Here is a 26,333-nt window from a genome sequence, read left to right on the forward strand (position 1 = left end):
TCATAGAATTTAAAATTTGATCAAACCCATTTTAATGAAATACTACATACCTGAAAGATAAGGCAGGGTCCAAAATATGTTAAACGAATGAACTAGGAAGTGCTTTGAGGGGCAAGAGTAAGATATTCTAGCACTGATAAACCCATCTTTTGCCAACTGCCTTTCTATAGATTAGTGACCCCCCCCCTGAAATTTTGAACATAAAGTGGCTGAGTTGATTCACCAATGAGTTTAATAAGTGGTGAGCACTGTGTGTATATATATATATATATATATATATATTTCTAGGAATATTTCTTGTGATTTGTCTGAAAATGTTTCAAACTCTTATTCTAAAATTAAAAAAAAGAAAAGAAAAAGAGTGGTGCAACATGTTGACTATAAAGAAAAGAGTAACTATGAGTTCAAATCCATGTTGTTCAAGAGAAAAAGCTGAAAAGTACATCACATAACTTCCTAGTATGAAATATTAAATTATATGCATTTTTGCCTGCATTTCAACTTATTTCCTCGAATTTTGTTAAAGATATATTTCTCATTCAATTAATTCAGTTCTCACTTCATGGCAAGGGAAAAATACATAAAAATTCAAAATATTTTCATTAAAAATTAAAAGATATCGAACAACATAAAACACCAACTACAGATAAAACAATTTAAGAAAAAAAAAAAAAAATTTTCACAATTCAAATTACAGTTTCTACACAAAAACAAGCAATTCGGACAGCAGGCAAGAAGGCAGATTTTTGGAGCACAATTCTAAAAGTTTCTTTTTGGTCCCACTCAGCCAAAAGACACTGAACGTGCAGAAAGAATTAATTCATGATTCCGCTAAATTTCAAATGTAAACAAATATGGCTGCTGTGGTAAAAAAAAAAAAAATTAGGCTTAGCAGCACTTAAAGAACTTTCAAATTGCTGAAAATTCTACAAATATTATATGCAGATTAACTTAAGGAATAAAAACCTTAACTGAAAGACAACAACATAATTGAATCATTTAAAGCAAAAAATGCCCAATTTACCAACATATACAGTGGTGGCCAAAATTGTGGACACTTTTGGAAATTTTTATGTTTTTGAAATTTGTATGCTTATAGAAGATGTTACGTTTCACAAAATGCAAACTTGCATATATCATTTTAAAGAGAATTTATTATTGAATTCAATACAAAACACAAAATTCAATTATTTGTAATACAAAAAAAGTTAAACGATAATAGTTATCGATACACATTAGATAGTGATGATTGCAGTGAGTTATCAATACTTAGTAGGGTACCCTTTATTTTTTATTACAGCTTCACATCGACATTTCATTGAGCTGACAAGAGTTTTAAGCTCTTCTTTCGTTATTACATGATGCCTTTTATATGATTTATACATTACAAACCACTTCATAACTATGTTTTTTATTTATATCAAAGTACATATAACTTTTTCTTGTATTTGCAAATAATTGAATTTTGTGTTTTGTATTGAATTCAGTAATAAATTCTCTTTAAAATAATATATACAAGTTTGCATTTTGCGAAACATAATATTTTCTATAAGCATACAAAGTTCAAAAACATAAAAATTTCCAAAAGTGTCCACAATTTTGGCCACCACTGTAAGAGTAAAAAAACTGAGCTCAATGAGCCGAGTAACAGAGTGGGTACATACATATTATATATATTTATACACTTTTGGTGTGGCTGATTGTAACCAAAAAAGGAAGTGCACAACTACATTTTATAGCAGTCTTACATACAAAATTTGAATGTTCTGAGATTATTCACTTTTGAGTTATGCGAGGTACTTACGTACAGACGCCACGAAAAAAATCTCTTCTGAATTCCTTTTTAATGACTTTTTATAATTTGTCTGGGGGAAAAAAATCTTTTATTCTGTCCTTAAGTACAGATATAACGGAAAAACATCATTAAATTGCATTCAATAGCAATCAAAGTGGATATTTTTGTTGAAATAGGGTACTCGGAATTTTTTATGATTACAGTACTTTCTTTACTTCATACAAGGAAGTAAAAATATACATTGTATCAAATTTACACATACCCACAGCAAGCATATCTATTATCGAGTTCATGTTATGATTTCAGTTATTACTAATTACACTTTGTTAGCAATTTTCTCACCTCCATATTTACTAGCGATACCAAAACATTGTATCTTTGCGAAAATTCAGAATCAGCATCTTGAATCCTGCCGAAAACTGAAGTCACACAAAGGAATGACTTTTAGGAATTCAATCTACAAAGGAAAAATAAAACTAAGTAACACTTCAAAAACATTTATACTTGAGCCACTTTAAAATATATAACAAGAAATGACAATGAAATTAATCTCATAAATACAATTCTTGCTAAATAACACAGTCAAAAATAGGTGTTTCAGATTGTGGAAAATGATTTTAAAATAATAATAATAATGCACAGTCCAGCAGCTCCCAATCATTTTGTATTTAATGAAAAGCACTAATCCCTCTCTCTTCCTCTCAGACAGGCACTACTGCAATATATCTTACCACTGTATTATTTTAATACCATAAAAGTAACAGACCGCAATAAATAAGGTTAGAAAAATATAATGAAATAAGAGTGATTATTACATCATCTATTTCAAATAAATTTAGTGATAACATATGCAGAAAAAAAATGAATTCATGAATTATTGGATATAATAAGACCTTAAACAGTTTTTTAATATTATTGCACCATAGCAAAATATTAACATGCAATTAGAGTGAATTAATACATAAGTTTGTACATACTTAATTAAAACAAAACACTTGATTTTTGAATCAAGGCTTTATTACACTGGTGTTCTCATCAACATGTACAGGAAAAAAATTACTATTATTTATTATCAATTAGAATCGATTCAAGTCATCAGACATGTCCTTGTTTCTCCAGCAGCATCAAACTTCAGCAACTGCAATGACCTTCAACTGCAAGACCTTCAGTCTTTAACACTTTTAGCAATAACTTATTTCGTAAGACACTTTCATTTCATCAATTGACAAGATCCTGCTACATTGACACAATGTTACTACAAAAAGTCAGTCAGATTGTTAGCCATATCTTGCACATGTGCAGATCCACTTCTTGCCAATGTCGAAATGCACTCAATTTCTCGATAAGACCATTACAAAAGACAAGTACCCAAATATGATTCTATGGCACTTGAATTAATATTTTTTTTTTTCCAAAATTGAAGAAAAAATACAATAGCTAATTTATATCTTTGTTCATAAAAACAAAAGGAGGCTTACACAGAATCAATTGGGTTTGCATCAAACAAATTAGTTTGAATGATGTTATAAGCATGTTGTGATGTGACACTTATCCATAACTGCCACTAAATCACATTGCTTGACAGTTTCTTGGTCAATGGGATAATATGTAAATGCCCAGCTTTTAGTGGTGCCATCTAAAAAATAAATAACTAAAAGATCTAGACTGCACACTTACTACATGATTACCCATTTTTGTTTGTAATTAGGTTGCTTGGTTTCTAAATGATGCAACAGTAATCAAGGTTTCATACTTCCTTAGTATTAGACAAAGAGGATTGCAGCAGTCTTTGTCTCTTGTGAATAAAAAATCCAGATTACACATTCACCAAAATATTTTCTTCTCTTCTAAGAAAGATCACCCTTTCAGAATTATTTCGCAACTAGTCAGCCTACCTCATACCAGATCCAGCTGGTTGTTCGGAAATGCTTGGCACAGATGCAAAAATCAGAAGTTTTAGTTCTGTACGGAAAATCTATTTTTAAGCACTTATCCATTTTTTATTATATTTAATTTTAACAACTATAAAAGAACAAAAACTAAATGTAAAATAAACTGCAATATAACTATAAACAAAGACTGCTGTAAAAATCATTTGATGATTCCCTCAATGTTAAAAATATTATTAGCTATTAATAGTTTTATACAATTAGCTATGAGTAAGTGTGAAAAAAGTAGATACAAACTATAAGGAAGTAATCGAGCAACACAAATGACATGGCCGGGGATAGTTACAACTCATTACATTGCTTTCATAGACACTCTGGTTAGTGACAGTACCACTGAAAATACCTCAAAATTACTTTCACATTTATTCAACAGCCAATTTCAAACTTTCTCAACATTTCTGTTATAAAACAGTATTTTTTATAATATATTATTATTTTTAACCATTACTGTTAATGCTTTTGCATACCTCACAGTTATGAACTACATGATGTGGATGATATAACTAAAAATGCTTAAAAACAATAAATCAGTTAAAAAAATAATATACAATATATTAGACTATGAGATGAGATGCTTGAAAATAATAAATAATATACTTCACACAAAGTTTACAAAAACCAAGGCCCAAGTTGCTATGATAGATGCTTGTAAGAGCGTCTTACTATCACTTCATGGTAGCAAATAAATAGAAAAAGCCCCCTCCCCTCCCCCCCCAAAAAAAGACTATTACAGAAACAAAATGGATCATCTGTGAAAACGATGGAGAGAACACAGTACTGACTATAAGAAACAGCTGAAAAAGTTTAGAAATGGCTAAACTAACGAATTCAGCCAAAAGAACAGGAAAGCAATTAAATTGCAAAACCTCCTTAATAAAGACCAGATAAATTTGGAAAACTTGGGAAATGAATTATTACGGTTTTCCTACTAATTAAATAAATATATTTAAAAATTCTATGCAATTTTTGCAAGAAACTAATATTAAAACTTATCTGACTATTCTAAAAAAGTAGGAAATAAAGATGAAGATAATGTCAAACAGTGCATAATACTATACACTAACTATATCAAACCAATATACTATTACATTCCTCAACATTATGAGGAATAAAAATCCATATTAACTTTCAATTTGTTCTTTATATATTTATTTATAAAATTCTTGTAAAATTATAAAATAAAAAACCAGTATTGCTAAAGGCTCGATAGCATTGCTTTATTGCATACCCTTTAAAAGTTTCTTACTTCTTCTGTTTCTTCCTCTTTAGCAATCGGTACGAATCTGTCGTTTGACTGTAGTGAACCCTCATATCAATTGCATGTTGTGCTAAACTGATTTGACCTACATCAGAAGATGGGAGAAATCATCTCAAAATTCTTGGATGACAATTTCTGCAGCACTCCCTTTTTTATCACTCAGTCATGCATTCACCGATAACTCTGATGTTAGACTCTCCGAAGACAGAGAGACAGAAGACTACTAGTTTATCAATGCAGATCACTCGAGTACATGCTGCAACCATTTCACATTTTCTAATGTCTTCCGTATTACCTACATTGGCAACATTCGCCAAGATGATGGTCTTCAGTAGGTCAACGAGTGTCAAAGCTACTAGTACCACTTTTGAACTGTTAGGCTGTGTTCAGACGGCTGTATAAAGGGCATAAGTGGTTAAAGCAGAGCTTTTTTTCAAATATATTGAAAAATATGGATGAAACTCGTAAAGCAAAAGTTAAGCTCAGGATCATGCACGCTCTGTATGATCCTGTAGATGATTGAACCCTTCCATTATTTTTCATTTTATCATGAAAATTCTTTAAAAAATGCAAGTTTGCAAAAATTTTATTTTTTCTGTGTAAATTATTATTATTACTTTCTTTCTGCTTATTATTTGTGTATAAATTATTACTATGATTTTCTTCCTGTTTAATTATTTTTGTGTTTAAGAATAAATTTATTGAAAAAGCTGGAAATATTGTATTACTATTTGCTTCAAATGCTGATTTTCTTTCCAAACAAACTTCATGAATTAATTTTACTAAAACATCAAACCAATATCAAAAATCTGTTTTTTTTTTCCAGTTAAAATATTACTTTAAAAAAATTAGTTTCACTTATTTAAGAATAGTCACAATAGTCAATTCAATGGTGTAAGTTTTGTATGAGGGCTATATTTTTTCAACCTCCGATGGGCTATAAAGAAAAGACAGGTGAATATACAAAAAAGATTTTATTACCAAAAGTAGTGTGCAATACAGGTTATTTCTCTACATAATCACCTTGATGATTGAGGCATTTGTCATATCTGTGAACAAGCTTTGCAATACCCTGTTCATAAAATATCCCCGCCAATGATTGGAAGTGAGTTGTGATGGTTTCTTTCAGCTCCATGTCATTTTGGAAGCGCTTCCCACCAAGCCACTGCTTCAGTTCAGGGAACAGATGAACGTTACTCGCCGCTAGGTCGGGACTATATGGTGGATGTTTGAAAATGTCCCATCGAAATTGCTGAGGGAGCCATTGGGTTACACGAGCGCTGTGAGGACGGGCATTGTCGTAGATCAGAAAAATTCCAGAAGTCAGCATGGCTCTTCGTTTCTTTTGAATAGCTCTTCGTAAGTGTCACAAAGTTTCACAATATCAATCTGCATTAATTGTTGTTCCAGGCTGCATAAACTCCACAAGCAACACATCTTTTTGGTCCCAAAAAACAGTTGCCATAACCTTACGGTTGTTAAAGGTTCGTTTGAATTTTGTGGGTCTCTTTGGAGAATTTGTGTGCATCCATAGTTGTGATTGTCGTTTCGTTTCGGGCGTGTCATATTGAACCCATGTCTCATCATCTGTCACAATAGATTTCAAAAACTCTTCTCCGTCAGTATTGTAACAGTCAAGAAACTCAAATGCTGCAACTATTCGGCGAGTTTTGTGGTCGTCAGTCAGCATCTGTGGGACCCAGCAAGCGCAAACTTTTCTGTAGCGCAACTGTTCAGTAACGATAGAGAGGGAAGATCTTGAAACTTCCAGAAATTTCATCAATAATTCACTTATGGTGAACCTTCGATTTTGCTTACCTGCTTGGTCAACTTGTTGAACAATGTCGTCTGTAGCGACAGACTTACGTCCTTGCCCCCCTTCATCATGCACATTAGTTTGGACATCCTTAAACTTTCGACACCATTCACAAACAACGCCATTACTCATAAAGCTGCTTCTATACACTCGACTCATTCTTCGATGAATTTCCGCTGCACTGTTCCCTTCTGCCTGCAAGAAACGAATAACAGCTCGCAATTTACACTTGGCGGGAGAATCAATAGTGACAGCCATGTTTACGTGACTGCAGCTCAACAGAAAATGGCGTGTTGAATACCCCAGTGAAAGAGCGTGTGGAGGGGAAGATGCGCAGTCGCCTACTATGCACACAAACCACCTGCCGCATACCTGGCCATCATACTGTGCAATCGGAGGTTGAAAAAAAAAAAACCTATGTATAAGTAATAAAAGATTAATCTTTTGATAAAATGTAGTGAAATATCCTTAAAACAACAGTCAATAGTCTAGACAATTTTGTCTCCTGTTGATGTTCTGTTTTTTAATTATGTTCTCCATGAAAGGAATTTACTTTTAATGAAACTGAGCAGCACACATAATTCATAACATGGACTATAATTTAATGAAGAACATTTGTTATTATTAACCACTCTGTATTACTATCATTGAATAGAATTTTGATATTATCATTTGAATAGAATTTTGATCATTAAATTCATACTATTTCTCTGGTAGAAATTCCTTCCTAGATAAGGTATGAATGTTTATAGTTTTGTTGTATTTGAAGACTTGGGTACCTAAAATTTGTCAATGTGAAATTACTTTTGAGATATTGGTCGTAAATAGAAATGACAGCATATGTTGAAATTTAACTCTTTTTGGTGCTTTAATATGCATGTCTGCTAGTGAGTGAAGAATTGTCATAATCTGTCACCAAATGAAAATTCATTAAAAGTAATTACTTCTGACAACAGACGTAGATGAAACTCATATCTACGACATCTCACAGCAAAAGCAGAGTTTAATTTGAATTACTCATATGATGTAAACATGGCGGTTTGCAGAATTATCCACAAAAATTCCTGAAAGTTAGTGTTTACTACGTACTGTAGTCTCTAGATTGTAAACCCCCTTTTTTTTTTTCAGAAAAAACATGAAATTCAGGGGTGTGGCTTACACATGCAAATTATTAGAAATAGATGTATACAAACAGCTCTGGCAACACAGCAAAATGTATTTAATGATTGAGCATAAAATACATTGTTGGGTGAATGTTTCATAGCATTGTACTAGTGGTGGTTGCTGGTCATGGTGACCAGTTGTGGGTTACTAGTACTAGCGATAATTTATACTGGTAGTGCAGCCAACTACTGTAGTGATCGACAGTGACAGTTCATAAGGAGTGCTAAGCACAGAAACATATTCCTTTTAAATGAAAATTTTAAAAAAAATTTAACGTATGGCAAGTACAGTTTTCCGCTTAACCGCTTTCATACCTGCAAGGAAAAATATTATATACAGGCTATCTGTCACTTATCCTCAAGATTTTTTTTTTTTTTTTTTGTAATTAGGCGTATTTAGAATGCATTTCTCGTAAGAGAAATTATATATAAAAATTGAAGAAGGTTTTATATATATACAGCACAAAGTCTGTAATCCGGACGTCCATTATCCGGAATGATCTATAATCCGGACCTCAAGCTACAAACTTTTTTTTCTGTATGCTTTACGCATGCATGTTTAATGTTATGCATGCTCGTTTAATGTTTACACATGCGCGTTTAACACAAAAAACTAAGCAACTTAAACAATTTACATTGAAAGAAGTGTTTAATAAAGTAAACAAATAAATATTAAGCTTTTTCTTTGTAAATTTTGATACCCTTTAGATCATAATTGCTCTTTATTTCATAAATTATGGTTTCATATTTTTAATTGTATAATTTCTGCATGCCATTTTACCAGACTTAAATTGATGATCTATAATCCAGAAAAACCCTTAATCCGGAATCGCCGAAGTCCCGACGAGTCCAGATTATGGACTTTGTACTGTATATATACGAATGTGCATGTTTATAGTATAGAGAGTACTACAGTACAGTGCAGAAATATTCCATACTGCTTTGCACAGAAATATGTGCCAACCAAGTATTGGTCTTTCCAAAAAAATATCTCCAGACCATTTCATTCTTTTTCTTTTTTTACCTTCTTCCATTGCCTCTTGGCTTATAAAAAGGGCAGATACTAGTAAAACTTTGTGGTGAGCTGTAAAAGCCATGGTACAAAATAACGAAAACAAGCAGAGCAAGCACGTGAAATCAATCGAGCTAGAAAACAGCGTACAAAAGGTGTAGACACATCCACGCATGCACAAATTTAGCTTCTCTCATTGGCCACAGCTTAGATCCCCGTCTTGCAGGTGTGAACGAAGCTCCTGTATTTTATGCCCTTATGACTATGCCTCTATGCTCTTTATGCCGCCACCTGAATGCAGCTTTATAGTTCTTTGGACATTACACTATGTCACACCATAAATTACTGGATCCAGCTTGTAAAATTCTGGTCTTTCTAGTTCTGTGATATTGTTTTGAGCTATACTGATTTGACTCATTCATCATTAATTCCAAATAGGGCTTATGTCCTCAGAGGCAGAATGCAGTTCATTATTTTTAAAGCTAAGAAAAAATTAAATTTTCTTAAGAGAGTCTAATCCGAGTATGCAAGAGTTGCTAATATCTGCACGTATGCTGTGTGATGGCATTCAGCACTCTCAAAAGTGATGTTAACTTTCCATCAGTTTTGATTTAACCACCGGATACACTCAAGAGGGTAATGCAGGGCGGTATCCAGATGAGTTTACCTTCCAGTTGTTGAGCCAGTTCTGTCCGTATGATGGTAACATCAGCACCTGCATTGACAGTCATACTACAAGTAACTCAATTAACATGCCCCATTGCTGCCACTCACTGCAGAAATGGAAAGTGCTTTAAAATGGAGCTTCTAACATCTGGCAACCCACACTCTGTGAGATGGCTACTAATTTGTTTCCTACCTCCTTGCTGGGTTGTGGTCCTCCATCCTTTGGGGTGTTCTGCAGTTCTTTTGTACGTGGCCTTCAATACTACAGTTCTAGCACTTTAGGGTTGGTTTCTTGTCACTCCTCTTCTGTATCAAGCCATTGTCTGGTTAAATCGTCTAGATGAGAAGTCTTCTGAACTTGAGCAGCTCTTATTGGGTGGCTGTCTCTATAGTTGGTTGCTGGGCTGCCTCAAATTTCATTGCATACACTAGAATGTTTATTAAATCTTTGACCATCCATTTGTAGAGCTTTCTGTATTTCAGGATCCTGGAATGGATAAGTGCTTAAATGCACCAGATAGAGCTTCAAAGTCTAGCCCTTGGTTTCGAACACAGCTTGAAGGATATCCATTGCTTCTGCTCTCACAGGAGCAGCGAGATGACAGGCCCTAGTTTTGGAATCCCATCCATTTGCAGTTGCTATTATAGAGAACTGAGTCTTGTACGTTTTGCAGGAGGTCTCTCCATCATACGTGGTTAACTTTAGAGCAGGTCAGGAAGACACAGATACAAATTTAGAGGCGTCAGAAATATGTCCAGCTATCTCTATGGATTTCTTCAAGCTGCCAACTTCTTAGCAGCAAAAACTCTTGCTTCGATTTGTTGTTGGGCAGGAGAAATTTTTTCTCTGATTTGCTGTTTGACAGCAGAAACTCGCTCTTGAATTTCTTCAACCATGTATATTCTGCCTTCGATACACTCAAATTTCTTTTCCATTATCACAGAAATTTCTCTTTTAATTTTCTTTCCAAACCAGTTACATCTCTTCTCTAACGCAGATGACGGCTAGTTCCATCTTTATATGAATAGATTTCATCTTTTCTTTAACAGATTTTTGGCCTGCTTTCATTTCTTCTGTAGATGCAGGAAATACTCTCAACAGTTGTTTCAGATGATTTTGTCAGCAACATTCAATCCCATTACTGACACCAAAAAGGTCATGTGCATACTTGTTCTAAATGGACTGAATGCACACAGAACCAATGATAGCTTGATAAAATTTATTTCCCATAAGAAACACTTTATAGTTCAGGAACTTTCCACAGAAGTGCTTATTCAGCTCTTCTCAATCTGACAGAGCATGGTCAGTAGTTACCACCTTAAACTACTGAGAACATTAAACACAACACAATACAAAGTGCAACTATAGAGCAAATCAGAAATCTTTCAATACTCCGAAGTTATTTCTGAACTAAAAACTCCAAGCTTATTCTCTTTTTGGTCTTACACAGCTTTCCCCCATCGGCCAAGATATCTCCAGCACCTTCAATTTCTTGAAATCATTGGAAAGCATATGTGGTTTAAGTTACAAATAACAGGATTCCCACTCAAACAGGAGAATGAATCTTCCTAACTTTTCCAGCTACGTTTTCAGAAAATTTCAAACTTCTAATAACTTCAACGTTTAGTATAAGCATAAACTAAATGCAATTTTTGATTAGAATTGAAAACAAAAAAGACATTAAGAATATTTAAACAAAATATTAATAGAAAAAATATGAATAAAAAATTAGCATAAAACTAGATTTGTTGTTTTAATTGTACAATTTGCGAGTCAACTGAACAAACACCTCTGTTCAATTTTTGTTTTTATGACTCCAAGATTTTAATCTGTGCTAGCGCTTTATTTTGCAAGATATTTTTTCCCCTTTTACTCCTTTTCTTTCTTTTTTTTTTTTTTTTTTATTTTTTTAATTTTTACTACTACACAGTTTTTTGTGATCAAGGGCTTGATGATTGCACCATGAGCAGATCTGGCATTTCATAAATATATGAGGAGTTATATTCATCACACCTCCATTTACTTCCATGGTATTATCAATAGTTTGCATTGCTGTTAAAGAGATTTCCTGAAAGTTTTCTACCAGTATATCACTATTAACTGAGAAATCACTTTCTACTGTGGCACTGTAATGTGATCAAGTTAGAACTGAATTATTAATAAAATCCTTATTAAAAGATTATGTTGTTAAGTGTAAGTGCCTTTCCATACTTCTAAATAACAATTATTCTTTAAACTGCATTTTTGATTTATCTGCAGCTGCAGAATTCATCCATTTATTTACATTCCGTATATGCAGTAACCTCTCCATACTTTACTCACATAAAAATTCATTAAATGCAATGAGCTTAGGATCTAATGATGAAATATATTTGACCAAGCTGTACTTAATTGGGCTTATTTTAACTATTTTTGATGCAAGTTTAACCAAAAATGTTCTCTGAGTTCTGAATTCCCTTTCATTACTAAAATATTCATACACTTTAATATTCCTCCTACACTACCCCTTTAGTTTTTAACTTGCACCAGGAGCAATACCCACTTTACATACTGCAACATTGCAATAAATGGTTTGATCCAGAAAATCTATATTTATCGATTTTTCAGGAGTTTTTGCCCCTTGCAATAAATCTCTTTTGACAAATTTTGAAAGAAGCTGATTTAGCATACTATGGAAAGTTGTGTACAGAAAGGAGCACATATGATCAGCTGTTTGAAATGATTTTAGAAATTGATATAGAACTCCAACAACAGGAAAAAATATTTTTGGCAAAAGAATCTTATCTTTAACAGCTTCTCTCAGTCTTTCAAATGACACAATCTTCAGCAGTTCGGATGATTCTGCATATTTTTTCTCATGAGAAAAAATATCAATAGCTCTCCCACCAACAAGTATATTTCCATACCATCTTACTTTACAAAATTTTAGCAGAAAAGTCACACATTTAATGACAGTAATATAATCTACTTGTGACTTTAAAAACAGATAAACAATGGTGACGTAAAATGATAAATTATAATTTAAGTTTTTTATATGCTACATCCATAATTTGTGGGTCTTCATTATGTAACTAAATTAACAATAATATGTTCATTTAAATCTCTGCCAGAATGACTGGCGACATCACCATTGCCTATGCTTGGAGGTGTTTTATAATCGAATCAGATGCTTTTGCTTCTTGTTTAAGGCCTACAAAATAAGCTTTTATGTCTGAAATGCAGTTTTTATTTTTATTTATTTATTTTTTTTTTTTTTTAAAGCTTACATAATTTTAAATGTAGGTTTTCGATACTCGGGAGATTACAAATATGATAGTTGTTTTTATAATTTAAGAGCAGAAATTTTTACTATTCAGTTTTCTAATATGAATTCCATTTTTTATACTATCAACTACCCAGAATTTTCACGTATCTAGAATCTGGCATTTCCTAAGCTTTCTGGGTAGTCATGCTTTTACTGCATTGACAACATACCTGCATTTTCAAACAGCTGAATCTAAAAAATAAGTTTATTTGGTTATGTAAATTAATTTGATATTCAAAACAAAACAACACAAAAAAAGTAAACATAATTCAAAATCATGAAACTAAGTTATAAAGTGCATTAAAGTACTGAAATATGTGGTAGTAATTTTCTGCATTCTGCAGTAAATAAACTTTTAATTCTGATAAGGCCTTGTAAATCTGCCCCATTAAATCAGAATTTGACTGTACATAAATTCACAGCATCTGAGATTTAAAAAATACAATTAATGCATCACATATTACTTGATGTACTATGTATATCAATATTAACTATGTATTTACCTTTTTCCTGCCATACTTATTATGAAAAATAGCATCATCATCATAAATTTAAAAAAAAACAAAATTGGACATCTATATCTTATGCTGACATGTAATTTGCAGCACATACTGTTTTGAAATTATTACACATAACAAATTGTTAAAAAAAAAATAAGATATGCATGCCAATCACAATATTTACTTAATGTTAATTGGCAACAGTAGTGTTGTTGTCGCATTATCCTTATCTGGTGTGCATTGCTGTGGTTGCTTGTTTTCATGTAACCAAAATATTCCCAATATATTTGACTGTTCAACCTGGACTATGTCATTTCTTTACCACGAATAATTTAAATTCTAACACAAATATCATGTAATATGTGATCCATCACATTTAATTAATTAATTAGTTTTTAGACAGCAGCACTAAAATTGGTTTTGTTTTAATAACTTCTTTTTCTCACCATTTTATTACAGATTATAATTTAAAAATAGTGTTTCGGCATCACCATCTGTTACATACAGTAAAATCACCTACTACGAGGGTTGGAACTTTAATAGTGGCAACTATTTATTTACAAGGAATACAAAAGTGATTCATGTCACCATGTTTTACAGTCCTTCAATATAGTCGCCAGCATTGTGTACAACCCGTTTCCAACGATGTGGAAGTAGCAGAATACCTGTAGCAGCGCCTATTTTGTTGATAGTTTGAATGGTCCCGAGATTCTACTGCCGCAAGATTCTCAGGAACAGTTTGGAAGCACGTGCCATGAAGTGGTTCCTTCATCTTAGGAATAAAATCATAGTCACAAGGGCTTAGATCTGGGGAGTATGGTGGATGGTAAAGCACTTCCCAGCCCCATCGCTTGAATAAATCAGTCACAGCTTGCGCTGCATGCAGCCGAGCATTGTCATGCAAAATGAGAGGAGTGTTCTGCAGAAAGTGTCGCTGTTTTTTTCTCAAAGCTGGTCAGAGATTGTGCTCCAAAAATGAGCAGTAATACTGCGCAGTGACGGTTTGCTGTGGGGGAACGGTACGAGAATCACCATAACTTTCACATTGCTGGGGTTCTGACGAAATTTCGAACATCATGGTGACCCGTGATGACGCCATTCGTTTGATTTCCATTTCAGTTCTGGCTGGTACGATCGGGCCCAAGTCTAATCCAGCGAAATGATATGGCGTAAAAAAGCATCTCCTTCGCGCTCATAGCGCTCCAGGTGGGTTCGGGCAGCAGCGTATCGTAGCCATTTCTGCATTTCCGTCAATTGAAGTGGAACCCATCGTGAAGCAATTTTTCTCATGGACAGGCGTTCCTTCAGAATGTGCAGCACAGTTGTATGCACTAACCCTGTTTCTCCGGCCAGCTGACGAATCATTTGGCGGCGATCACTGTCCATTAGTGCGCAACAGCTTGCACGTCTGCATCGCTGACACTCGGACAACCTGGCCGCAGCATGTCTGCCACGTTTTGGTGTCCTTCATTGAATGCTTTCACCCATCTAGCTACGGTTCTGAAAGGCAAAGCAGATTCCCCGCAAGCCTCTTGAAGCCCTTGACGACACTATCATGCTGTATGACCTCTAGCACATTCAATTTTTATCCAACATCGTTGTTCTTGCTTTGAAAACATCCTGACAACACTTACTTTAGACTGTGAGCTAATACAAGGATCCGTTCTTCGCGTCACTCTGCATGCGCGTGACGTAGGCAGGACAAGTCTTTTTGCTGAGAGGTAAGGTAGGTATGTAGTTCACGTGTGGTATACGCGATATTCTTTGGTTTTGTTGCATAGTGTTTTTCAGCTGTGTTGCCACTATTAAAGTTCCAACCCTTGTACATATGGTTAACACAATATTTACTTTAAATGAGATTTTTAAAAAAATTGCTGTTTAATACAGTAAAAGCACATTTAATACGTGCCAGTAACTAAAGTCTGGTCACCTATGCCAATGGTCTCCAAAGTACAACAAAAGCACATTTAATATGTGCCAGTAACTGAAGTCTGGTCACCTATGCCAATGGTCTCCAAAGTGGGTTGTGTGCAAGGTCCATTTATCCAAGGTTAGCTTGCTTGCTTGAGTAAACAAATGAAAACCCAAGGACTCATTCAGCTGTGACATCACTGAAGTTTTCTATAGCTGCTCACAATGGTAGTTTTGAATTTCCTTTCAAGATATTTTCTGTTTTTCATCAGGAAAATTTTTGGTGTTGGAACTTATCTGCCTCATGTATTATTTGCTGTGCAGAATAAACCTTAATTACGAAAATTTTCTCCAGTAATTTATTGTTTCACCAGAAGTTTCCCAAACATCGTTACAGAATTTGCCATTCAAGATTCAGCTATTTATAAAGTTACTAATTTTAACATGATCAAACTGAATACCTACATTTTACAAGAATTGGAAAATATGCAGTATAATAATATTTAAATGTTGAAATAGAAAAAATTCAAATGAAGGCTAATTATTCTGTACCTAACTCTCTGTTCGATATTTAAAGCTTCACCAACTTGTCCCAAATGTTTGGAATCTAATTTGGCTAAGACTTAAATTTATTTATGTTCCTAGAGCCTTATTTCTATTTGATTGCTTCTGCAATTTTCTTCAGAAGCCACGGTTTATATTTTAAGGAATTTTACATTCAAAGCGAAAGTTATAAAAATAAAATGCATCCATAATTCTGGTTAAATATTGTTAATCCAGATACGATGGCAATAAAAATCCGATTCAGATCCATTAGATTCTTTTATATTAGCAAACAGTAATATATAAAACAGAACAGCAATTTGAACAGTTCTATATTTTGAATAGTTAGAATATTCAAAAAATTTTCCCTAAACTTAAATGTGGCAGACATCTGCACATGATACAGTACAAAGTCCAAGATCCAGATGTCTAATATCCCGAATGATCTACAATCCGGACCTCAAAGCCATCACCTATCTTTTTCTTTCTTTCAGGATTTTTTTTTTTTTTTTGGGGGGGAGGGTATGTTTTACACATGTGCAATTTGTTTTCTTTTTCCCATAATAAAGCATGCGTAGAGTCCTGCTTCTTAATTTCACTTAGGCACTATATAAAACACATCACTGCTGAAGAAACAATTATTTTAGCATAAATTTGTGTGATTAATAATTTGATTCCATAGCTGTGTATCTGCTCGGCATGCATCTCAAACTGAAGCATTCAACATAGAAACACTGTTGATTGTACACCAACCAATATTTTGCATCTCTGACGCAACAACCTGGAGAATTATTATTTTTTATACTTTTCTTTTATCACCACATGTTTATCAGCACATACGAACTTGAGTAATGAGCAGAAGGCAATGCCTAAGCATTTTTTTTTATATTAGTACAACAAAGAGTATGGTAACCCTTTATGTTGAAATTACACTTGGTGATGATTACAGATTTAAGTTAAATGTGCAAGGAAATGTTGATGAAATATTTTAACAAAAATTTCTTTCCATATGTTAAAAATAGATTTTGTTAGTGATACTTAAAAGCTAAAAGATTATAATTTACAGGTATTTGAATTAAGAATAATTGATCTGTTATTCACATAAACTCAGAACCTGCACCAGAGCTCGTATAGGCACATCGGGCAGTAGAATTTAGACAAATTTTTTGGAATTTAGAGAAGCAATGAGCGGAAGACAAAATTTTTGGGATTTAGTGAAAGCAGTGGGACCCAGAATTTAGGGGCGGCATAATTTTAGAACTTAGAGAGGCGCTTGGTATCAGAATTTAGGAGCTGCAGAGACTGCATCAGGCAGAAGATATTTAGCGCCGGTTCTCGATAAGCATTTAAGTATGTGCAAGAAATAAATGTAAGTATAATAAATAACTAAAATAATACAATTCAGGCTTGTCTCAGTGTGTGACAGAAGCAAGACAAAATTGAGCAGAACAACATGTCTTTTATCGCCAAACTCATTCTAGCTGATACTGAAACTGGTTAACTATTTGCAGATGAATTTATTGAATACACTAATAGCAAAAAGTTATCTCTAGAACAAATTTACAGCCCTCATGAACCAAAGATTTTACCATTATATATTGTGCGAGTAAACAAGCATGGATGACGCAAGCATTAATGAACAATTGGTTTGAAAATCATTTCATACCCGAGGGTTGGCAACATTTGAATTCAGTAGATTTACCAGATGATACAAAATTTGACCTGACTGTAGTCAACTGTATGGCTCATACTTTACTTAAAAGTTTTAGTAAAAGATCAAGTATTCATATTATTCTTTCATCCAAATTTTACATCCATTGTTTAGCCTATAGATATCGGAATAGTGCAAACGCTGAAAAGCATATATAAAGTAGTATTTTTAAAGTCTATGTTACATTTCTTGAATAACTGTAAGACTATTCAAGAATTTAAAAAATATTTTAGCATAAAATATGTTGTGCAGAACATCGCAAGATCATGGGAGGATTTGCCTCTAGCTGCTTTAAAAAATGCTTGGCATAATTTATGGTCAGCTACCATATTTCATGGTGAGGATGATAAAGATGACAGCGGCAAATTTGAAGGTTTTTGGATATTGCAAACCAAAGTTTAAATTTTCCAATTAATGGATTTTGTAAAGCAACATGGATAAGCAGTAATAAATAAAGATGATATAACAGAAGTTTTTCATTGCAATGACAATACTCCAATCAGCAATCAATTAACGGACAATGAAATCTGTGGTGTGGTATGGTTCTAGATCCAGAAAATACTGCTATTGATAGCAAAGAAAGTCACAGAGAGGTTATTGAAAACAAAAAAAAATTCGATTCACAAGTTAGTCAGAATTCTTGACGCAGCAATTACAGGACTTGAACAATGGAACTTTGTAACTAAACTAGAAATTATTAACACAAAAACAACAAAGCAACTTAGATTTAAAGAAATGTATAATAAAGTAGATAAATAAATATTAAGCTTTTTGGAACTACTCTCGTATACACCCTCACTTGGCGCTATTTGCATGTGCAAAAGCCATGTTTTGAACACACAATTTAAGCTAAAAATCTGAAACAAAAACAAAAACAAAAAATTTAGATAGCAAAAACATAAAGTTTCTAACCAAAAATATTTGACAAGAATCCATGTACACAGTAATATGTTTTAACTTTTTTTTTTACAAAAACAATCTACGAAATGCACAATCTATGCAGCGAAGGAATCTACCAACTATGCACACCTCACTTTAATAAATTAACATAACAACAATAAATTTCAAAGAATACCATGTACATAGCGTTCTGTTTAAACTTTAAAAAAAATTTACAAATTGCAAAAGCTAGGCAGCGAAGGAATCTACGAACTATGCACACTTTGCTTTAATAAATTAACATAACAGTAAATTTCAAGAATACCATGTATGTACACAGCGTTCTGTTTAAACTTTAAAAAACATCTACGAATTGCACAATCTAGGCATTGCGCACTAATCAACAAAATAAACTGAAATAACTAAAACAAATTTCAAACAATTCAAAAAAAAAACAACAATAATGATAGATATTCATACTGAAAAAACAATGAACATAACATAACATTCTACAAAATAAGAATAATAATAAAATAAAATGCACTTAGCATTAATGAATGCTTCTTCGACCAACACAATTTCACCACAAATTTGTTAAAAGCATCTTCTCCTATTTGAGAACAATGATGGAAAAATATATAAACTACCAAATAAAACACAAAATTGCATTTCCGATTATAAGTAGGCAACATAACATAGCTTTAACATGCCGCCGCATAATCTCTATCTTATTTATAAGACAGACACACTCACTATTCACAAAATTGATACTATATTTCACAAATAAATGTTCAAAACCTTTTTCTCCTAAATACTTGTAGAATTTCCAACCAAATGAAAAAATAGCTGTACTTTTACTATTGTTGTAATTTATTTAGTAAAAATTTTGCCAACACGTCTTTCATTGCATCATAAATCACGAAACAACTAGCAACTTAAACCACTTCAGTAAAATCCAAGTTTCCACGTAAAAAGGGTTGCCATAGAAACCAACATCGCCCCCAAAACCATCGCAGAACATGCAATCGTGCCAAAAACCAGCGCACAACACATATCGCAGCATCTGACTACCTAAGGGCGCATATAAGAGTAGTATCAGCTTTTTTTTCTTAAATTTTGATACCGTTTGGATCATAAATGTTTTATTGGTAAAAATTTACTCTAGAGTACACCTTGGTGAATCATTTCTTTTTCTTTTGACGGCAAGATCGGCACCAGAAAGGATCAGCAGCAATTTCAAGATGGCCACAACACAAAACCAAAATAAGAAGTCAAAGACTTACACAAACTCTGTGTTCATGTACACACCGACCTATTTTCACTTCAAAAAACATCAGAGAATTGCACAAACTAGGCACTGCACACTGCCATCCATTCAGAGAATTGCACAAACTAGGCATTGTGGACATCGATCTATTTTCATTTAAACAAGATAATGAAGCTAAACCAAAGTTAAAACTATCATGGTAACCAGAAAAAATTCGCTGCTGTCTTAACACACAAAAACGAACAAATAACTACAAATACATAAACAGAGAGGAATAAATAACCAAAAATACATATTTCCTAACATAAAAACATTAAACAAATCTTTCAAAAAAAAATTAACGCACAGAGATGAATAAATAAAGGAAATGTCAATTTTTTAACGTACTTTTTTTTCCTGTGCATACGTTTAGCGTTTACGGATGGAGGAGATGGTAGTTACTTCGCACCACCATCTCCTCCATCCTCCAGGTAAGCAATTTAATTAAATTTTTTGTCGTTTCGGGTCATCCGCTGTTACTCAACATTTATCCTCTTACCCACCTCAGACATACTCTGGTACCCACAGCAAAATAATTGAAAGTTCAAAATCCAAGACCATACCACACACGTGCAAGCAAACACTGCAACTGAAAAAAAAAGGGTTGATCTTTACAATATGGTAACTGGTAGTTTGGCGACATTTTGGAGGCGATAAAGGTTACTACCTGGGACTTTGGTAATAATGTGAACAGTACTCAGTTCCGATTACGCATTATTTTGCGTGAGGGAAATGAGAGATCATGGGATATGTCATGTGATATTAATGGACGAATTACGGTTCTTTAATCGGAAAAGGGGGGAAATCGGGAAAAAATGTGGAAATTTTGTATTTAGCTTTATTCTGTGTTGTGTGAAACAGTGTTGTTTAATTTTTGGATCCCATGGCCCTAACTAAAGTGAATTCGAAATGGGTATTTAGGCTTTGTGATAAAGAGAAGTTTGCTTTTTATTTAGCGGAGGAAGTATGGAGGAAAAATTCGCAGAAAAAATCTTTCAATAATTTTATTGAATGAATTAGAAAAGTGTATCCGCCACGTAATCAAGATTCTGAAGAAGATTAGGTAAGTTAGTATTTTTAATTATTTGAGGATATTATTTTTATGCATTGTTCTAAATGTAAGGTGGAAAGGAATTTGGTATTATTGGGAAAATTGTTATTAGCAATGATTTAGTTTAAAGTAATTAGGATTGTAAGGTAATTTTTATTAATTTAATGTATGTGCTCATTTATATTTTAAGTAGTGTTTCTGAATTTAATTATATTTTAATGAAATGATAGTTATTTTGTGAATTTTATGTTTGTAGGAATTTGGTATACGTTTAAGTTGAAATAAACGTGCATGGAAATAATTTAAATATTTGATACTAAGTATTTGTAATGATTGCGGTATGAATTCGTTGGTGACGTGTATAATGTAATAGATGATTTAGAGGTAAAAGTTTTTGGATATTTTATTTATTTTATATGTGGAAATGTTCATATTTGGAAAGGGTAAATACTTTTTCGCGATCAGGTAATTTCATATATGTTCTTTTTACCGGGTTTAAAGATTGAGAAAATTGTCATGTATTTTCGTGAAATTTTTCTAATTTATGAGAAAAAAGCAGTGTACATAGATATAGTGAAGAGTGTGCGCAATGCCATTTTTGTGCAATTCTGGGATGTTCTTTTAAGTAAAAATAAGCCGACGTGTACATGGTTTAGTGATATTTTAATTAAATGATAGTTATTTTGTGAATTTTATGTTTGTAGGAATTTGGTATACGTTTAAGTTGAAATAAACGTGCATGAAAATAATTTAAATATTTGATACTAAGTATTTGTAATGCTTGCGGTATGAATTCGTTGGTGAGGTGTATAATGTAATAGATGATTTAGAGGTAAAAGTTTTTGGATATTTTATTTATTTTATACGTGGAAATGTTCATATTTGTAAAGGGTAAATACTTTTTCGCGATCAGGTAATTTCATTTATGTTCTTTTTACCGGGTTTAAAGATTGAGAAAATTGTCATGTATTTTCGTGAAATTTTTCTAATTTAAGAGAAAAAAGCAGTGTACATGGATATAGTGAAGAGTGTGCGCAATGCCATTTTTGTGCAATTCTGGGATGTTTTTTTAAGTAAAAATAAGTCGGCGTGTACATGGTTTATGTGTATGTGTTATTTTGAAAAACGCGTAAGGAGTATGGTATCGTGCACTTTTTCCCAATTTTGCAGTGAATATTTGTCATGATTAAGCAGTTTTGTTAGATAAAATTTCTAGCATAAGTGTAATTCGGCTAGTAGATTGTTGGAAGAAGTGTTCAGTAGATAAAAAGAAAAGAAACATGACTTCGTGAAGACAAAATGGCGGCGGAAAAAAAAAAATAGAGGGTTGCTGTAGGAGAGTTGGTTGCCAAATTTTCGCCAAAAAATTGCCATGTTACCATAATGTAAAGATCAACCAAAAAAAGTAAGAACCAAAAAACCAGGTCCATACGAAAGGGTTACTATTACAAAAAAGTGCAGCGGGCTTCCAGATTTCACGAACAACCATAACCGCTTGGCAATTTTTTCAGAAAAAAACAAGTGGTACTGTGCAGTAAAGATTAGACATTTCATTATTTCATAAATCATGATTCATATTCTTAATTTTATAATTTTTACATGTCAACTCACTAGATTTAAACTGATGATCTAATATCTGGAAAAATCCCAAATCCAGGACTGCTGAAGTCCCGACAAGTCCAGATCTTGGACTTTTTACTGTATATGATAATTCAAATATTCTTACCGAGAAGAAACATAAATTCATTCACCAAATACATGAATGTAATTTGACTTTATTACATATTTCTTATCATGACTTAAGTTTTCACCTTCACTTAAGTCGCTTCATGGCTTGTACTTAAATACAAATAATAGAATGCATAGACATTTTTACATATATTAAAGAATCGATTAAGTTTAGCAATATGAAAATTTAAAATAACTTGCATCACTGCTATTTAAACATTAATTTAGCATAATTATCTTAATTTAACATAAAATCTTATTAATTTAAACATTCAATCAATACACGCTGTACATTTCTATACTAAAGAAAGGATACATTCGCTGATTATTTTTATTTTGCCTATTGGTGCATAATGCAATCGAGCACAGCATATCAGTGATTTTGCTATATTAATTTAATAATACTTGTGATAGAAAAAAAAGCAAATTAATTTTCATAGTCTCTTACAAATTTATACTCAGCTTAAATCAATGCAAAAGCCCATATTAATTCAAGGAAGAACTTCAGTGATGTCAGAACCAACAAAGAAAGAGAAGGCACTTTTGCTTGTTTACCCAGGTGAGCTAACCTTCTCTTATACGGATCTTACAGTATGCCTCGGAGAGTACGCAAAGTGATACCTGGGGGTACATCAAAGAAGCAGGTTAATGAGCACTTAGTGTATAACTGTATGAAGAGAATTTGGAAATGTTTCAATCATGATAAGATGTTACTTCTGCAAATGAAGTAATGAAACAAATTAAAAGACTTATTTCTGCAAATTTAAAATATCTGAACATAGGATTTTGTAATTCATGTACAGATTTTTCTAGCATCGAAACAGTTTCAGTGGGTCATGACCCATATGCTGCAAATGTAAAAACAGATTAGCTTTCGACTGCAGCTCATGAATAGTTAATTCATATGAAAGAACAACATTACAATTCAAATTTAAAGAAAATTTTAGAGATGAAAACAACTTTTGTAAATAGTTTATTATACGTTTCATCTAAATATTTCAAAAAGGGAGTAAACTTTTTATAAGACAGCTTGTGTTTCCTTCAATCTGATGAAAATTTTGTGGTGATCAACTTGAGGAGCGATTTGAAGAATCGTTCTCTCATCGATTCTGCAGCAAAATACTGTGATCTCAAACTTTTACTCAACTTTCTTGAAATGCAAGCAAATCAAATAAGCACATATTTGAGTTTCAGACAAAAACAATCATGACTTGCCCATCAAAACCGAAATTTTGGCATTTTCTAATAAGGTGGTTGCGAATATACATGAGTACTTGTAAATGATAAACATTACACATAATATATTATACATTACTGCTGTTCCTTCTACATACACAGCAATCTGTTTTCACTTGAGAAAATGCAAGAGTTGTACAGCTTTGTCATTGTTGTAAGACCTGGTCTTCTATGCTATCATACAGTTGAAAAGAACTTACGGGGAAACCTGGCGACTTCTCGCACAAGCCTGATTAATACCAGAACAGAAGAAGGGTAAAATAAACCCTTTATTATTCTTTTTTTCACAAATGCACGTACTTCATGGTAACAATACCACCGACAACTTGCGTTGGGAACTTCACTCACAATAAATTCAAAATATAAGTAAAAGTGTTGGACTAACAATTTGCCAACTCATCAACCTATCCAGAGATAGATGTATTAAATGGCCAAAAGGTATATCAACAAATCAACAGCAAGGACGAAACAGTAACATGAGCTGGTTAGTGAAATCATGCTGTGAATAAACTACTAGTTTCATCTGTTTTTCTACTCTCTTCACTTTACCTTAAATTTGCACACTGGTGAGGAAATGTGAGGGGAAAATGAGAGGTTTAGGAAAGATACCAAACTTAAAAGAATTTGTTAGTCAAACTAAAGATAACCTTGTGAACATTTAACATTATTAGATTATACGCATTAATATTTAAACATTATACATAACATATGACACCTTACTGTTGTTCTTTCCACATACACAGCAATCTGTTTTCACTTACGAATATGCAAAAGATTTTTCGTCATTGAGAACATTTAACATTATTATATCCATTAATATTTTCTCCCCATGTACACAGCAATCAATTTTCACTTTAAAAATACCACAGAATTGCACAATCTTTGGATTGATTGTGCGCATTAAACATTATATAAAATATAATTACTGTTGTTATAATGCAACAACACTACTGTTATTCTCCCTATGTATACGGCAATCTGCTTTTAATTTAAAAAACATCAGACAGTTCCACAAAATTGGCACTGCATACATTAAACATAAATATTGTACACATATGTATTATTTGATACAGTACTGTTGTTCTCTTTCTGCAAATGATGATCTGTTTTTACTTAAAAAACATTACAGAATTGCACAAACTAAGTATGACGCACACTCTCGGCATTACATTATATTCATTATATGATATACAAATGTTTTCCTAATATCCCACACCACTATTAATTCCAGCTATTAAAGACAAATAAATTTTCTAAAATAAAATGATTATGAAACAATGAAAAAGTACAATTATTAGGGAAAATCATCATCTTAGCCATATCCCTTAGTCTTCTAATTAATTAGGCTAATTGATATGTATTACACAGCTTTTAAAAATTCAATAATTTTATCATTTCTAATTGTTTAATAATATTTTAATAGCTTAATCAATCATAAATTATGATGAGTAATCTAGCAATATCTCTTAATTTTTAGAATGCAGTTACTGAAATCTAAAAAACTGGCAAAACTTTTTAACAGTGAAAAATGCAACTGTAATTGTACATTTAAAAAAAAGGGGGGTGACCTCAATCTTAATTAAACATTTTATTTTAATAAACATTCATAATAATATATTCATAATAAGATATTTTGTTAATTTAAATAATTTAAAACTTCTGTGTTAATTAAATAATTTAAAACTTCTGTGTTATTTACATGATTTAACTGTTAGAATAAAATTTTGCAAAAGATCGTGTAATTACAGTCTTAAGTCATATTATCTGATTACATAAATGGAAAGAAAACTAATCAATAATTAACTGGAAGGCAAATCCAAAAGAACACTATGCATTATGAATGAAATTAAAATTCAATAATCCTGTAATTAAAAACAGCATGCTATTTTTCACTTAACTTGAATAAAAAAAGCAGTGTTTCATGAGTTAATCATCAAAATTTATTCTTAATTATGTTACAAGAGTCTCAAATCGGGATTCATAATTTCAGAGTAAACATAAACTCTGCAAATATGAAGAAATAAATTTTAAAAAAATTAAAATTCTTAATCGTAATATCATTACGGGTTTACAAGCTGAACATTAACGCTACTACATTACAGAAATATATAAAAGAACTAAGCTACTCATTATGAGCACTGGACATTTAATATACATGTGACAACCGATCTTGATTTGAGATGGAATTAACTGGTTTGAAAAACAAGGAAGTAAAACTGTCGAAATTTCAGTATTTTTTATAGAAGAATATTAGAAACCACTGGTGATGGAAAATGTTAATTTTTGTAGAAAATAAATTTCCTAAATGCAAAACAATTTATAAGAACGAAATCATTAAAAAACATTTTCATACTTCGTTTGTTTACATTGTCGTATTAATGGAAATAAGCTTTTAATTAATCAACAATTTTGTCATTCACTTGGCATAAACACAAATAGACAGTGATGACCTAAACATATGAATCAATTTACTCTCAAAAAAAAGTTTAAAAAATTAAATAAAA

General features: G+C 32.4%; 2 protein-coding genes across 3 annotated transcripts in view; both read right to left on the reverse strand.

Annotated features, from left to right (window-relative positions):
• LOC118196875 (INO80 complex subunit D-like) overlaps nucleotides 1-26,333 on the reverse strand; it is a 165,096-nt gene that overhangs the window by 138,523 nt on the left and 240 nt on the right. For both annotated transcript variants that reach the window (XM_085815138.1, XM_085815137.1), the window contains exon 2: nucleotides 2,138-2,252. The gene's annotated coding sequence lies outside the window, so the exon portion shown is untranslated. The remainder of the gene's footprint in view (nucleotides 1-2,137; nucleotides 2,253-26,333) is intronic.
• On the reverse strand, nucleotides 6,387-7,076 carry LOC118200579 (histone-lysine N-methyltransferase SETMAR-like). The gene has a single exon (XM_035372539.1). It carries the CDS (start codon nucleotides 7,074-7,076, stop codon nucleotides 6,387-6,389), a length of 690 nt encoding a protein of 229 aa, XP_035228430.1.

Source organism: Stegodyphus dumicola, chromosome 4, assembly GCF_044657685.1.
Source record: "Stegodyphus dumicola isolate Sdum_Otavi_A_Nest chromosome 4, ASM4465768v1".
In the NCBI taxonomy this organism is placed as follows: Eukaryota; Metazoa; Arthropoda; class Arachnida; order Araneae; family Eresidae; genus Stegodyphus; species Stegodyphus dumicola.

Excerpts from the sequence above, each read along its gene's own strand:
- LOC118200579 (XM_035372539.1), bottom strand. The coding sequence starts at position 7,076 with ATGGCTGTCACTATTGATTCTCCCGCCAAGTGTAAATTGCGAGCTGTT.